Source organism: Peromyscus californicus, unplaced genomic scaffold (genome assembly GCF_007827085.1).
Source record: "Peromyscus californicus insignis strain IS unplaced genomic scaffold, ASM782708v3 Scaffold_4__1_contigs__length_199733344, whole genome shotgun sequence".
NCBI lineage: Eukaryota > Metazoa > Chordata > Mammalia > Rodentia > Cricetidae > Peromyscus > Peromyscus californicus.
Window position 1 is genome coordinate 114,460,445 of NW_026294562.1, and position 17,711 is coordinate 114,478,155.

Below are 17,711 nucleotides of genomic sequence, written 5' to 3' on the forward strand. Positions count from 1 at the left end.
TCTGTCTCCTCTCTATCCAGAGGCAGTCTTTTGTCCCTCTGGGATAAATACCCTTGTCTCCTTTCTGTCTTCCCTTTCCCTTCTTCCTGGTCCCCTAACTCCTTTACCACCACATCCTAGCCCATTCTAACACAGACCCCCCCCCCTTTCCTCATCTTAAAAATGACACCTGCAAGGGCATTTGCTGCTGTTTTCTTCCTGAGTCAGAAGGCAGTCACTTTACTTTTTCTTCCCTGCTTACTAAAGGATCTCTCTGGGAATCCTTTTCACAGAGAAGGGACTCTCCCGTTTTCCCAGTTTAATTTCTCATTCTGACAAGAACTCATTCCTTATCTTCTCAGAAGATCTTTCAAACTTTCAAGACCTGATCAAGTATCTCTTATTGATAGTCCTTTGTGATCAATGGTTCCTCCAGTCCTACCCTCTTCTACTACTGCTCTTTTCTTTAACTTTATTTTCTTCTCTCTATTCTTTTATTTGACTATAGTTAAATCAATTTCTATATTAGAGTAGGAAAACCTAATATATTGAATTGCCTCCTTATTTGCATGAATATCTAGCCAGACTCTTTGAATGTATATCCAGCCAGATTCTGAAATATTCAAGAGTGGGAATCTTGCATCCATCACCATTGTGTGTCAAGTGCTGAGTCGGGCAACTCAATATATGGATAATTTTATCTTTTGTACCAGTGTTGCACTGGCTATGTGGTCCAATTACTGTATACATCACATCTATAATCCCAATGTGATTATTTTAAGTCAGGATTTTACTATGGACTTGTCAGTCTTCAAAAATGGAAGGTTAGTCACCTCTCATTTAAATGAACAGAACGTAGCACTGTGTGAAAAACATTAAATTGTTTGTAAAATGAATGAATGGCAGGGCAGCCAGCTGTGTAGCATGTGGTCCTGGTTAGATTGCTACAGAAACTAGAAGTTAACAGCTAGACAGCACTGTTCTAAAAATCTGTTCAATTATTAATGCAAATGCTGTTATAGCTAGAAAGATAGAAATAAACATTTCCCATCTAAATTCACACAAAAAAGTATCAGAAACACATAATATTTACAAATGGCAAGAATTCCCCATTTCTGTGTCTAAATTTAATTGCAACAACCAAATAGCCTGCTTTAATCACACTTAAAGTAAAAAATACCCAAACATCCTGGAGATAATTAATACTCGGACAGATTTTCATCTGAATTCTTTTCTCTACCATTTCCTGGAAATATGGGACTAAAAAATGATGCTGCTGCAGAAGAGAGGTAGCATAGCCCCCTGGGCTTGATTTTCCTTGAGGTTTGTGTCCTAAATAATTTATACGGTTTTCCTGAATCTTAGTGATCTCAGTTTTTAAAATATAAATCTATGTCGTAGGATTAAAACAGAAAATGCTTAAAGATGATATAGTTGTTAGCAGTGCCAGACAATCTCACATGCTTTTATTAAGTGAGTATACATACTAAAAGGCTTGAAAAGTCCGGTAAAGTAGGATAAAATAAGAAACATACTAAATAAATGCTTGCAAAGGATAGCTCAGGCTCTGAGGTTTAGAGACCTGTCACTGTTCAGAGCCCCCCAGGAGCACTTCCTGCACTTCTCCAGATCCCTTCTGAACTCTTTATTGTTTAACTCTGCAAACTTTCCCTCCTTAGGTGAAAATTCAGTTTCCAAACTCTAAAGCAATAAAGTCACTCAAGAAGCCAGAAGATTTGTTAGAGAATGTCCTTGTTAATATGTATCCTTCCATTTTCACAGCTCTACACTTGAAGTTCCATTTCTTTTGTGAGTGAGAAGCAGGAAACCATTCTAACTTCCTGTCACAGGCTTCCTACAGCTTCCTGCTTGAAAGCCAAGATGATTTTACTTTTGATGTTCAGTGGGTTTATTGGAGTGTGCCAGTCCCTGACAGGTTCAACAGGGAATGATTTTGCAGCTTTGGAAGGAAAATTAAAGATCTGAGAATTTTGCTACTTGCACCTTACCTTAAATTCCTTAGCAGAGGCCGGGCGGTGGTGGCGCACGCCTTTAATCCCAGCACTCGGGAGGCAGAGCCAGGCGGATCTCTGTGAGTTCGAGGCCAGCCTGGGCTACCAAGTGAGTTCCAGGAAAGGCGCAAAGCTACACAGAGAAACCCTGTCTCGAGAAACCAAAAAAAAAAAAAAAAAAAAAAAAAAAAAAAAAAAAAAAAAAAATTCCTTAGCAGAACACACACACACACACACACACACACACACACACACACACACACACACACACACACGCACACACACAAAAAAAAGAAAAGAAAAGAAAAGTTTTATAGTGGCAAGAAATGGTGAAACATGACAATGTTTCTGGCCAACAGAAGCATTTAGAAACTGACTGCTGCACACAAATTGTCACTTTTTTCCATTTTTCCTTCCCATCTCAAAGTAGACCATTATTACACTGACTTCTTTTTTATTAGAGAACAAATTACCCAATTTTAACAATGTTAATTCTCAATCAAATTTCTTCATTGATTTTTATACCTACTATGTTATTTTAGCCCATACACCAATAGATTCACATTGATTGCAGTAAAATTCATTACTGTAATTTTCTTAGCATTTATAGTTCAGTCATTTATTTTTAAATTTATTTTTAATATTATATAAGAAAATGTTATGAAATGTTTTTAAATTAAAAAATGAAACGTGTAGAGTATGAATAAAAAGAACTCAGATTTAAAAAATACTAACATCTTGTCATGTTAATTTCAAATGATACTCAGTCCCATGGAGGCACTTAACAAACATAATTGAACCTCTTCTGTAATTCCTATGTGACTCCTTCTAGATGATATCACCATATCATCCTTCCATTTCATGCTTAAAATTAATATCCATTCTCCATTATCACTGTGTAAATAATATTTATAATGTGGTCCTCCAGGATTACATTTCCTTTTATTTGATTTTTGGATATTTGGAGGGATAATGGCCTTAGTGAAAACTATTTTCTAGGATAGAAGGGCAGAGTGTTTTGTCTGGTTAGTTTACAGAAATGTTTTAGCACTTAGAATATTGCCCGTGACAGTGTTCATGATATCCTATCTCCCAATATGGCACCTTGTCATACTGAATATGAGAAATAACTTGCACAGTAAAGGACTTCTTGTTCTTTCCTCGCCATCTCTGCAGAAGCAGGTGATATAAGACATTTCAGTGGAAGGACCTCTCCCACTGTCATACCTGCAGGACAAGAGCATCCTCTTCTGCCAAGAGAAAGGATACAGAGAGGAAATGGAGCAAGCAAGCCTTGCTAAGCTTAGCCCATGACCTCCCTACTACAGTTTACCACAACTCACCTCTTCTTTCCTTTTTATCAAACCCAGGCATATAACTACTCAGCTTTAACTACTCGCTCAGGTCTAAATTGCTTTGTGGAAGTTTTTATGTCACTTCAAAGTTAATATTACATGGCGATGGTAGCATAGGCCTGTTCTGTACTGACATTCAGCTGCTCTTCATGAAACCTAAGTAAGGGGATTAGGTGAGACAGGACTTGGAGATGAATCTGGGTAGCATAGAGAGCTCTGTTATGAAACAAGTAAATTTAAGGCTCAAAAACTAAAGGTTATGTTGAATAACTATAATGTTTTTCTCTTGCTAATCTATCTTTTGCCACAGAGGTTTCACCCAAAGTACATGGGTGATAGAAGGGAAAGATATTTTCCTTTCCTTTATCTAGGTCAGAGATGGCACTAGATATGCTTTTACTGAGTAGATTACTAGATGACTGAATAAACAAATGGCTCTAATCTTACTTATCATGATTTATAGAACACTAAAAGCCTTGGTATTTGCTTAGCTGTGCTGGATCTCTTCTCCATACTGTTTCTTCTTGGTCCCTGAGCTGCAGCATCATAACTACTCTTCTCTTTAAATTTCACATAGGAAGCTACTTTTCTTACTTCAGTTCCTACGTACATGGACTTTATTGAAGAGTGATTTCAGACACAACTGTTAGCTTCTATTGATCTGGATTTTCACATTGTTCTGGTCATCTTTGATATTAATCTAACCATTTGTTTTAGCTGTCAACATTTAGAATGTCAATATTTGTAGATCAGGGGTCTTTCTCATGCTTCTCACTGCTGGTATTGGTACCTGATGACTGTGATGTAAAGTATAACTATTTTCTGTCTTTCATAAGGACACACATACACACACTCACATCTATGCTGGTAGCCAGAAACAATAGTTTAATTTTTCTCTTTGAAAACCTCTGAGAATCCCATACTGTGTACAGCATAAAATGTAAACTCCTAGTCAAAGAGCCTATTCCTGGGCTGTTCCTAAATGTATAACACTCTTGATTTATAACATGCTCCATCATTTTACAGCAAGTAGACAAGTATGTACTGAGCGCCCACTTTATTAACACACACACACACACACACACACACACACACACACACACACACACACACAAACATCTCATGTTTATAAGACCATATGTAGATTTGAATTGGTCAATGCCTGGCTTTCCTGTCTGCAGACTGAAGAAGAAAGTGCATTTGGAATTCATATTCCCACAACTGAATGTCAGAAAGAGAATGAGGCAGAGCAGGATAGCAATTGCTGTCCAATAGTGTTGGCAGCCATTTAAAAGGTCAAAGTAGATCACATCACGTGGGGAGACTTTGTAACAGGAAAAACACAGTGAGCTAACAACTAAAGTGGGGAAACATCCATTTTGAATGCCTAGATTATACGGAACAGACAACGACAGGCCTCATCTCCTGCCCCCAGACAAAAGAAAATAAAGTAAAACCAGAAATGACATTTTCGTAGGGCAGAGAAACTTGAGTAGTAGCATCTTCCAAAGTGTTTGGCATCAAGCCCATTTCATTGAACAGAAATATTTGTGAAATAAGGAATGATAAGTAACCATGAGGTTCCACATTATGGTAGATCTGGGGTCTTTTGTCAGGATCTTCCTAATAGCAGGGTAAGAATGGGAGAAGAGTTGCTTTACTGAATCAAGTACGAGAAAGTCTGAAAATGTGAGTGTGTATTACTTATTCAAGAAGTTACCTGAGCAAGAAGAAAGAAGAATTAACATTGGAGAACTTGTCTTTACACAAGGACATTTTTGAGACAAAAGAGCGTAAAAAAATGTATGTGACTATTATGTTAGACAAGGAAGCAGTGCATTAGCCCTTCCTGCATCGTTTCTAGGTTATGATCGTAATAATACTGGAAGAACTTCTTACTTCTAGAATCATCCTTGTTACTGTTCCTGTGAATGCTGACTTATATTTCAAGGTTAAACTTTCTCCAATTCCCCAGTTACTCATAATACTGTTTATTCTGCACCTTTAATACTAATTGCATTAAAGTGTTTTTACCCTTTTTTTTCAAACAAACTTTTCTTTAGCCAAATTTTAAGTTTCCTGGAAACTTAATTTTATCTTCTATTACCAGCCCATGGCACATATTCTGGCACACATTAAAGCCACAACCTTCTAAATTAATTACTTCATATATAACAATTTGAAAAGGCATTTCAAATTGCTCTAATTTAACACTAAAGTCTAGATATTTATGAACGAATGCATTCATTCCTTTAGTGTTTAAGGTAGGAAATTTGACAGTCTTCTTTAACACCTTCTGCATCATTTTATCTGTCTGTATTGTTGATTTTAAACCAAATAACATCTCAGAGATTCCAATGCATTGTTTAGTTAAAGACAGCAAGATATCTTGTCAGCTGTAGCAATAACCATCCAGTCTGTCTATTTGACTTTAACCTTCCATCTCTTCCCAATCTGTTTACTTGATTTTTGCCTTTCATCTGCCCCAAATTATTCAACCTCACAGCAATGAGAATGCTATATAAGAACATGCCATTTATCCTACTGTTGCACCCACTGAAATTCTTGCAATGGTTTCTCACTTTAATGACAATTCAACACTCAAATCATGAGCACATTCTTTTAGGGGCATCAGTTCTTGCCCTGATACCTTTCGGAAGTCTGACAATATTTTCACATCTTTTGCCTTTCCCTATGTGTTGTCTTCTTCGTCAGGAATGCCATTTTTCTTTTCATTTGCTAGCAATTTTTATTCACCACATAAGTCATTTTTCTAGAAAAATAATTTATGGTCACAACTTTAAGTTACATGTTCTCTATTATCTCTCCAAAATTTTCATTTTATCTGCTATTCTTTTGCTCATTTTGCACAATTTGTCCGTGTGTGTGTGTGTGCACATGTGTGTGCTTAAAGCTTCTCTCCCCACAACATGACAAGGTACATGAAAGACTATACTATTGAGACCAAATGTGAGAACGATGTTTGTTTTCCATTCACTTTCTATATCATCTATTATTATAATGAAAATGGCAATAATATAATATGTACCTATTGGGAAAATGAGTAGGCCATGTTCACTTTCAATACAATAGCATCATTTTAAAAGATAAAAAACAAAAAGTTATATTTAGAAGCATTGTGCTGGATGTGTCCATGGATATTGCACTCATGTGTTCAAACAATTGCAGGCAAATGGGAAAATTCAGGGAAAAAAATCTGTATTAAACAAGTACGGTCTTCACATTCTTGTCATTACTCCATAAACAATATGTTATGACAAATTTTTATATGACTGCTTACACTGCATGTAGACTTATAAACCAAATGCAGATGATTTAGTACTTGTAGGGGGCTGTGAGAAAGTGATATGTAGATATTATTCCACTTTATTTTATATGAAGTATTTAAGTAGATTTATTTAGAGGATTCTGGCATTCATCTGGGGACCTGAAACCAATCTGCACAGATACCAACGGTTCACTGTATTCATTGACAGGGTACTTAATTATGCAACATTCTGAGCATACAATAGTTTTAAAAATTGAAATTAGAAAAATAATGAACCAATATAAAGAGAACATCACCAAATACTATGCCACATCAAACTCATAGAAATCTACTTACAATAATAAGGTAGGCATTTTAATTTTGTGTGCATGAACACACCTATTATAATTCATCTACTCAAAAAATTCATTTTGACTTAGTGCTCAGCACTGAGTCAGCTCTGGAATGCCTGAGAACATCAGAAAGCTTGTCTAATGGTATAAACAGAACTCAATGCTACCACTAGGCACTTGAATGTTTTATTAAATCTTTTTAAGAAAGAGAAATCTTCTATATAAATATCACTCACTAATAAAGAGTCTTAATGTGAGCAAGCCTCAAAGGGCTCCAGATCACAGGATTCTTATAATCAGAGCTTTGATGTAAGCTGGTACAATGGCCATGGGTAATCATTTATTCCTTGAGGGAGGGACTTACCACTGATGATCTTATGATCTATCTTCTAGGAATTCTGTGCTAAAATCCATCTTAATACTGGAGCCACTAGACATATCCCAAGTGGGTGATCTTCCAGCAGTCTCTTTTAGGCCTCATTTTATTATACTAAGATATGGAAGACCATTTTCAAGCAAGTATATAATGTACTTTGAACATATTCCATCTCTATTCTTATTATCCTCTTTCTGCCTTCTCCCCGTTCTCATTGGTCCTGTGTTCCCCTACACAGTATTGCTTCTATTTTCATGTCTTATGTTTCTGTAAAGATTAGGACCCACAAATGAAAATGAACATGTAACATTTGTCTTTGTATTTGATTCAATTTGCTTGATATGGTTATCTTCATTTGCATTCACTGTATTAATCATGCTTCTATATTTTAGCTTTAGCATTAAATTGTGAACTTCTTTATAACGGAATTATAATATTAATTTCTCTGTCTATTTAATTTTTAAGCAAGTATGTACATTGAGCAAATTGATGATGGGTTGGAAGGAGGGTTATGGGAATCTGGACTTCAGTTTTCATTGGAAATATTGGAAAGGATTGTAGATTATGGAATGGACACTATGGCATATAGGAGTAGCCTTTGAAATAAAGACCCTAAACTGGGCGGTGGTGGCACATGCCTTTAATCCCAGCACTTGGGAGGTAGAGGGAGGCAGATCTCTGTGTATTCAAGGCCAGCCTGGTCTACAGAATGAGATCCAGGACAGACGCGAAGCTTACATAGAGAAACTTTGTCTCAAAAAAACAAACAAAAGAAAAGAAATAAAGACCCTAAATTAAACCAAATTCAAACACATAAACAAGGGCGGTCTTGTCTTTGCCAACACTGCTTAAAAAACAACATTGCTTACTAGGAAGCTTCAGATTTCAAGAAAGAAAAAAATCACAAAGAAAAAGATACAATTTTAGCTAAAACATTCTCTTTTTGTTCTTAGACTTGTGATGTATTTCAGTCTCTTAACAGGAAGCTCATGGTCTACTTAGGAATATGTAAGATGTTCTGAGGATGGGCTGAGTATGCCCAATAGACAGCCAAGAGCTCTGTTTGGGAGTGAGGATAGAAATCAGGCAGAACTTCCTCTGAAATCTAAGGCTTTCCATGGTTAAGTCAGGCTCTAGGAAGGCTTCTGTTTCCAAGGGAATTCTTTGAACCCTAGACTATGCTCAGTGAAAGATATGTGGAAGCATGACCCTTTCATCTTCACGGTTGCATCATTTTTCAGTTGGTTTCAGAGTACCTGTTAGGTCATCAGTGGGCCAGGACCCCAGCTGGCACGCCTTGCAGGTGTACTCATCAAACACGTACTCATTCTCTTTACAAGGTGTGCAGGTCCAACAACAGCTGACTTCTCCCTTCCGGATCACCTAAGGGGAGTATTTCAAATTCTGATTAATGTTTCTGCACAGATACTAAACCAGATACCTCTGTTCAAACATATTTCATTTTACAGAGTTTCTTTAGGATAAATGATCAGTGACTGATAAAATGTAAGGTTCTAAAATCTGACCTATTTTGATTAGTAGAATTTCATTTTCATGGTGATCTGAACTACTCTTAGACAATTGTTAGATTATGTAATATAAATACACATATGTAAAATACTGAGATACTCTTTTTAGACCTTTACAAGGGTTTGCAAATTTAAGATACTGAGTTTTTCACCCTGGAAATAGGCTGATGACAGCCTGTGGCTCATTTTCCATTTGTTATGAATGTTAATATTTTGCCAATTTAAATGTATTCACATTTCCAAGAATAATTCCCATATAACAGTCTTCTTGAATCACTACAACTTGATATATTTCCTTCGATCATACAAAACCAATTTGGTTTAACTTTTTGCATGTTCTCTTTTTATTAACATCATTACTTATTACAAAACATAGTAGCAATGCTTTTTCCTAGCAGTTCCAACTATAAACATACTGGAAGTAAAGGTGTTTTCACTGTCATTGAAAAGATGCCAAGTTTCTATAGAAAACCAAGTTCATAAATCTCTGGACAATGCCAGGAAAGGTTATTATGGATGAAGATACTTAATTACAACTTTAAAACATATTTAAAAAATGATGCCAAATGTGTACTGCATAGAGTGGAAATGAGATCTACATAGAAAACAATTTAAAAATGAGTAACTAAGCAAATGTGGATACATAACCAGTGTTAAGACTATGGTAACAGGGAATCAAGCTCTACTATTATATAAGTTATATCCTATACAACATGATGGAGAAGCATGCCAAGATATCTCTCTACTCATACTTTCAAGGATTTTGAAGGTATGTGTTCAAACTGTAATGTCATGAATTGTCAAAAAGCAAGGTGCATGCCAGAATTATTAAATTGTATTTGTTTCTATAGGTAGCACTGGAAGTTAGGTATAGTTGATAGTCTAGATGAATCCACAAAGGCATTTACATGAAGATTTTAGACACAGGGTCACTTGCCAAGATGAAGAATGTTTCTGTTACCGTATACCAAGAGTTAGGTAACTTTTCTGTCAAATAGTATATATCTAAAGTTTGGAGCATATAGTTGTGTGGGTAAAGCATAAGAGTATCCACAGACAATACGTCAAAGACAAAAATGTGAGTGTGGTTGTATTTCAATAAAACTTTATTTATAAAGACAGGCAGCAGGACAGATTTAGCTTTCTCATCATAGTTTCAACTTTTGTCATATGTCATAACAAAGATATGAATATTTTTAGAAATTCCACAAGCTGTTAAACCATTTTCCAGGTGTTAAAATTATTCTTATTTTATTGGTCTTATTTTTCTTGTGTAGCCTTAGCTTTTGAAATCCTCTTACTACCCCCCACTGAAGACCTTATACCAATATTAAAATATTTCTGTTTATATCTAACATCTCAAAAGCATTGCAAGTTTGAGTAAATGTAGAGTTGATTGAAAAAAATCCAAGGAAACTTACGTATTCTGATTGGCTGAGATGGCATGCTTATTTGATAAGCAACTGAATCTTTCAACACGATTTTTCTTCTTCCAGCATTTTATGCCTCAGTAACTAACTTCCCCTATTTTCTTAATTATATTTTATTTCCTGGACTTCAAACTAGAATCCTCAGAGTAGAAAATTGTTTCTCACCTGCTTCCACCTCACACTCTGTTTCACTGTTTTGTCCCTTTGCCTGCCTTCTGTCCCAGAAGGTCCAGAGGAAAGGCTAATTCTCAGTCTTCGTGTCTGTTCCTCTTTCTTCCTCTTCCCTGGCTTGTCTTCTGCTGACCACCATGTTAGCTGACCGCATTTCTCTGCTGTCTCCCTCTCTCTTAGAATTAACTCTCCCCAACCTCTTCTTCCTTTGTACTTTCAAAGTAGATATTTTTTGAAGACGTATTTTTGGTGCCCATTATTATTATTATTATTATTATTTTTTAGTTAAAAGGAGATTTATTTAATGGCATATCTTACAAATTAAGGGATAGGTAGGTCTCGGGGTCTGGGGAAGGTGTATCACAGTCCAGCGGTGTTCTCTGGAGCTCTGCTTGGTCCACCTCCACTATCCAGGGTCCCAGAACAGAGAGAGCGCCCGCCGATCCAGATCTCAGGTCCCCAGGCACCTCCCTTGGCCCCGCCTTGTAGGCATGGCAGTTGCGGAAGTCTCAATGTGGGTTGGAACTTCCAGATCAAAGCTAGAATGGCTACCCCACTACATCTCCCCCTTTTTGTCTAAATAAGAAAGTTCTAACCTAATACAAGACTTTATACAAAGGAATGGTTATCAAATATTGTCCAGGAATAATGAGGGATAATGACCTAGATAAGATGGAACTACAACCAATGCAAACAATATCAAGCAAGAAACACAATCAAAATCCAGAGAAGTATAGAGCATAAGTAAATGGCATGTTACAAAGATCATTCCAAAAGGTGTCCTATCCTAAAGAACCTGAATCTAATACTTAATATGTTCTATCTACTAAGTTGTACCATTATTATTATTTTTATTTTGAACTTTCAGGTTGACCAATTTGAATATACTCAGAGTGCCAATTTAAGCTCTAATTAGTTTATTCTTAAATCTGGACCTTTGACCTTTTATGTGTGCATCTTTTGTCTTTTTTCTTTTCTAGACCAATTATCATTGACTTATTTTATCAAAAATCAACAGATTTTGAAACTAACCCTTGTACTTTCCTCTCAAACAGCTTTTCTGGTGTGTGTGTGTGTGTGTGTGTGTGTGTGTGTGTGTGTGTGTGTGTGTGTGGTGTGTATTTGTATGTTCATGAAACACACCAGAAATTCTAAGAGTCAGTTCTTACTTCCATAGTGTGTGTCCCAGAAATCAGTCAGCAGTTCTGCTAAGTAGCCTTATTTGATGAGCCATTTCTCAGGTAGTCATTTTTCTTTCATTTATGACAATGATACTCTTTATTAGGAGTTGGAATTGTAGTTGATTTTCTCATATTTTGTTTTTCTTCCCCGACCCAATATTTAATCAGCAGCTGGTACTGAGTGATTGGACCTCTGCAGAGTTTTTCTTCAATGTCACTTCTGTCCTGACTCTTAATGTTCTTTCCCTGTCACCACAGTCAGCATCCTGTATTTTAACTCTTCCTTCTTGTTTCATGTTCCATAATGCTACTTACTAATGTTATCTACTGTGGGCCACCATGTGTCAACACTTTAGTTAATATTATACTGCTGTTTCTTTGTCATGAAATATGGGTTGTTTGTTTAGTATAATATTTAAAACTGTCCATAAAAAGTGGACTTTATTTGTTATTTTGATATTTTCTTTTGTAGTAACTACTCATAGCAACCATGTATGTACCCCCAGTTACTCAATGTCATTCTAGTGTCCAATCTGATCCTTCTGTACCTTATCTATTGCTGGTTCCCATACATCTATGAACTTTCCTTGAAATCATACCCATTTTTATGGTCTGATGCTTGAAATTTCACTCAGAAGAGCCCCTCTCTTCTCTGATTTTTTCTTTTAATGAAGTCATCACATTATCATAACATTGCTTACTTTTCATATATTTTTCCTCATTCATATTAAATCTTCTGATGAGGATATCACATTTATTTTCTCCCACTGACACTGATGAACTATTACATAGAGATTTTTGATAGCTATTTGTTAAATGTGTTCTCCTGTTCTAAACTACTCATTCTGGGGAATCATTGTCTTTATCTTTAGAAACAATCATATGCAGAAAGAGTAAGCAGGACAAAGTTGACTCCTCAGTTGAATCAATGAGTTCAGATTAGCTACCCAGACTATTGAGGGTTGAAAGCTAGATTTCCTAAAGAGCTGATCAGAATAATGTAAAAAATAAACTAATTTTCTACCATTAGAAGCTTACAATGTAAAATACCAAATTAAAAAAAAAATCTAATGAGAGTTAATACTGTTGAATTTGAAACAATTAAAGAAATGTGGGTTCTATATTACCTTTATCTGGCCTTTTTCACATGGTTCACTGCACACCGATCTGATGATGTGATTTTTCTTGGACCATACTTCATCATCATCCATTTTTAATTCCCCATTGTCCCAACTTCCAACATTGATGTAGTCAAAATAATCTTTTCCCATTTCCTTGAAATTCATTATTTCATACCTTAGAAACAAGAATATAATTATTATTCAGCTAAGATCATAAATACTCATATATGCAAAGGCAATAATTTCATTCCTCCAATAAATACATTTACTGTTGCATAAATCACACTGGCATTTTCCGTAATGGTATACTTAGAATGACAAAATTCTACCTATTTCCTTTTCACTTTGAAGACCTATTTTTAGAGTCATGCTTACATTTGAAAAAGAAAACAGTCCTGTGTGAGAAAGTGACTGGTGTGGTGATATATTGTGTACCCTAATAAACTTATTTGGGAATAAGAGGACAGAGCCAGCCACCAGATTAGACATAGAGAACAGACAATGGTGACACACACCCTTAATCCTATCATGTTGGAGGCAGAGATCAGTCTGGATCTCTGTAAGTTCAAGGCCACACTGGGAACAGAATCAGGCAGTGGTGGCACAGATCTTTAATCCCAGTACTTGAGATCTCATGCCTTTGCTTGGAAAGCACATGCGACTTTAATCCCAGGAAGTGACATGGCTGGGTGGAGAATGGTATATAAGGCGGGAGGAGACAGGAACTAAGCAGCAGTGCAACTGAGGCCCTCAAGGGTGAGGGCTCAGAGGGGCTTTCAGTCTGAGGATTCGTGGAAACAGGATCAGCTGAGAAGTTGGTGAGGTGAGGTTGCTTGTGGCTTGTTCTATTCCTTTGATCTTTCAGCTTTCACCCCAGTATCTGGCACTGGGTTTTTTCTTTATTATTAATAAGACCGTTTAACAATATGTGGTACAGACTGGATCTCAGGAAGGATGAAAGACAGTTTTGAAAGAACTTCAGAAATTGTAAATATGGACTTCAGCTGGTATTCAGGGGAAAAATAAAACAGGGAGGGGTTTACCTATGTTTAAGTGACATGCTAAAGTGTTTCCTTACTCACTGTGAAGTTTGCTTATTCTTTGAACTCATTTTTGGGTGTTAGGAAATACAAGGGTAATTTATGGAGGTTCCTTCAGTCACATAAAAGTTTTATTTTGTTTTTTAATGAAACATCATGGTTCTCATTCATATTTTTTCTTATTCTTCCAATTGGTGTACAGAACTAAAGAGCTCTTGTTTTGGAAGGCTGAAAGAGCTTGGACTTTGAAAGGTGTCTTCATTCCACTACTTTTCCTTTATATTTTAGTGTTAACTAAAGCTGTGGGAAGCTTGTCAATTAAACAGACTAAATTTATTTAAAAAAATGCAGGTCTGATTTTGTCTTTATTTTACCATACATCGATGTTCATCATGTAAGAATAATTTAAAGGGTATTAAAAAAATACTGAAAATAGTTTGGAAAGCACCTTAGTCGAAAACTACTGCGAAGTAGATGGGTGCCACGAGCTCTCAGTTTTTCTTAGCCAATGTTCTCATTCTGAGTCTAGGGACAAAAGTAGAAGATGAGTAGAGCAATTGTCAAGCCTTTTCTCATGATTCCAGGGGAGTATTTATAACAGTTTTCCAGAGATTTTTCAATGAACCACACAACAGTCTGGCACATTTCTACAGGTGGTCCTTGGTACGGGATGCCCTCACATCATGCACTATACTTCCTGCTTTCCAGAACATTCAGTACAGGCAAGTAGGTTTGTGAATGTTCCTTTTAACTTCCCATGCTCAGCATGTTTAGCTATTTGAAAACGGATACAGATGAAACCAATTTTAGAGTTACAGTTACGCCACCAAATTGACATAGTCAATCTGATGTCCTACGTAGAAATACAAAGAATGAACTTGACATCAACCTACTAAAATAGTGCTATAAATGATTCCAGTCTTTGTTTGCTACGATTAAAATTTATAGTTATATTTTCATTTTCAGAGTTAATCTATTTTCATACTTTGTTGTCTGGTCAGTAACTTTGGGATTCTTTTCCATTGCTTTTTATTCACTATCAATTTATGTTGAGTAACATTTTAAATAAAGATTCTAGGGATACTTCTTCCATGCTGTCGAAGTTGGCCTGGGGTTCCTAAATATGCAATGACTCCAGGAATTAGAACAGAGGACAGTGAAGTAAGAGGAATTCATGTACTATGTCACTGGCCACTTTAAACACACAGGATTCTCAGTCTTAAAACATGACTTTTTTTTTGCAACAAATAACCTTTGAACTGTCTAGTCTGAAAGAAATGTCAGTATCTGGAGACTTCTTTTTTGGCTACTGATGACTTGAAAAGATATAAGGACTCAATTGCTCACAAAAATGAGCCACAACACATTTCTTCAAATTCTCAATCCTAGAACTGTCTAGACTAAGCTATTAATTTTATAGATAATGGAACTGAAGCTTACTGAGATTAATTGTTATGACCATTTTGCATAGAACTCAGATGTCAGAGCCAGGACCCTAAGCAAGCTTTTATTCTTTATACCTACTGTTCCTCTTCTTATTAGATTAGTCATGATCTATGTCCAATGACCTTAGTTTTCTGTAAAAGAGAGCCTAAATGGTAAGGGGGTGCAGGGTTTGAAAAATTGAAAATCTCTATAGAATGGCACATGCTACATTGACAGGAAGTGACTTTAAGAAATGTTAGTTCTTAATTTTGGTTTAATTCATCAAATTATTAGAGTTAACCCAGAGACTATGAGTCTTCCCTGTGGAATGAGCCTTGTTTGTTTGTTTGTTTTTATATACAAGATAACAACAGCAACAACAAAGATCACGTCAGTAATTGCTTATCTGTGAACATGTGCTATCACCATAGCAACTTTCAGTAGCTGTGCACCGAACAAAAGTGGAGGCAGAGAGGAATAACTTTCTATGCAAAGATTCTCCACTTTTCTTTTTCCAAATAGAAATAAGACTCTTCTTAAACAACACTCACAAGGGAGATGTAGGTTTCATTCTTCCTCAAAAGTGAAAAACAAAATGAGGGTCTCTAAAGTATCCTTATTGAACCTTTAGGTGAGAATTGAAAATTTAGTGGCTTCCTATAGTGTTTACCCATTATGTAATCAGGGAGATTTTATTTCATTTTCCAAAGGAGCAAGCAGTAAATAATTCAGAATGTCTTTAATTGATAGATTTGATGAAGATCTCAGTTATAAAACAATATTAGAAACAAATATTAGAGTGTTATACTAATTACAGGACCCTACTAGAGAGAGTTTATTACTGCCAGCCTGGTCTCTCTTTTTCCTCCTTTTTCCCCACTCCCTCCTCTGTCCCACCTTTCTCTTACTCTAGTCTCTTGAATTCTGTCTCATTCTGTGCAAAACTTCTTCCTTATCATAGTGTGCTACTGTGAATGATCTGTCTTTTTACTGTCCTTTTTCATTTTTCTCCTTTTCTTGGTGCCTTCACAGCCATCTCTTTCCAACTGTCTACAGGAACTACTCTAAAGAAAAACCTTTAATCAATATCATGTACCATTCAAAAACAAAAACAAAAAAGTAAAAGCTAAAAAAGTATTCCAACAAATTACACTTAAGCCCTAAATAGAGACCAGAGTAGGTCTGTTGTAGAAGTCAGGATATTTCCTAGTGGCCAGAGTTCTGCAAGTTACAGCAAGCATCCTTAGAAGGGAATTTTAAAATGCTGCTGGGAACTGAACAATCACTGGAGATCAAAACTGTGGAGAGGCAAGTTTATTAATGTGTTTTTAGGCCACAATTCTAATATGAAGTTCTTTTTTAAAAATATGTGATTATTAAATGTATGTCAATTTCACAATGGGCTGGCCCACTAGGTACTTGGTTTAAGCTCTGATCCACAAGATACAGCAATGTAATTTATATATATATATATATATATATATATATAATTTATATATATATATATAATTTATATATATATTATATATATAATTTATGGATGCTTGGTCCTGCTTGTCTGTCTGTGAGCTACATGTCTACCTATGGCCTCAGAGGCCAGAAGAGTGTTGGATTCCTTGGGGCTGTAGTTACAGATGGTTGTGAGCCGTCATGTGCATGCTGAGAATCAAACCCTGTTCTTGTGGAAGAGCAGTCCTTACTCAGTCATATCTTTCCTATCCTAAAAACATAAAAATTTAATGATCTATGCCTTTTAGGTAGGGTAAATCACAATTTAAAGGGAGATCAGATAGTTAGTTTCACCAAAAATTTAATATGATATTACCAATAGTGGAACTTATACTATGCACATTTAAGTATTTCTATTGTAATATTAAAAAAATAGATGATTGACTATGTGACCACAGGACTATCTCTTTGCTTTGCTAAGACTCAGATTTCTATACAGGAAAATAAATATTTATATAGAACTTCTCTTTTTTTATAGCACCTTAACCCAAGTAGTTATGTATTAAGAATTATTTAGTGCACACCATTTTTTGCAATTTCTATTTCTTTGTTTCTTTTCTTGCCCCATGTGTTCTTATACTTCCATTTCTAGTGTTCTGTCGAATTTCAGGTGATTTTTTTCTAAGTATCTTTATTAGCTTCATATCTCTTTCTCTTCATTTTAAAATCCCCAATGGTTGCTAAAGGGACTCCAGAATGCCTTCTTACTTTACTTAAAGTCAATATATTTAGTCACTTAATGTAAAATATAAGATTGTTGCTCTATTATAATTTTATATCACTTTCCTTTATATGATTTTTTCCCAATATTTTACATTCACACACTCATCTAACCCACGGCATACTGTCTAAGTTTGCTTTAAATAATCAGTTGTATTCAGTTTACTACATGTTCGTTCTCCATCTTGTCTGTGAAGTTATGGTCAACACAGGCAGCAGTCAGACCTCTTAAGATGAGTTTC

General features: G+C 35.7%; 1 protein-coding gene across 3 annotated transcripts in view; it reads right to left on the reverse strand.

Annotated features, from left to right (window-relative positions):
* Positions 1–17,711, reverse strand: part of Grm5 (glutamate metabotropic receptor 5) — a 473,853-nt gene that overhangs the window by 67,791 nt on the left and 388,351 nt on the right. For all 3 annotated transcript variants that reach the window (XM_052760517.1, XM_052760518.1, XM_052760516.1), the window contains exons 7-8: positions 12,782–12,950; positions 8,600–8,726 (exon numbers count right to left, since the gene is read on the reverse strand). In XM_052760517.1, the coding sequence (XP_052616477.1) occupies positions 8,600–8,726; positions 12,782–12,950 (296 nt within the window). The remainder of the gene's footprint in view (positions 1–8,599; positions 8,727–12,781; positions 12,951–17,711) is intronic.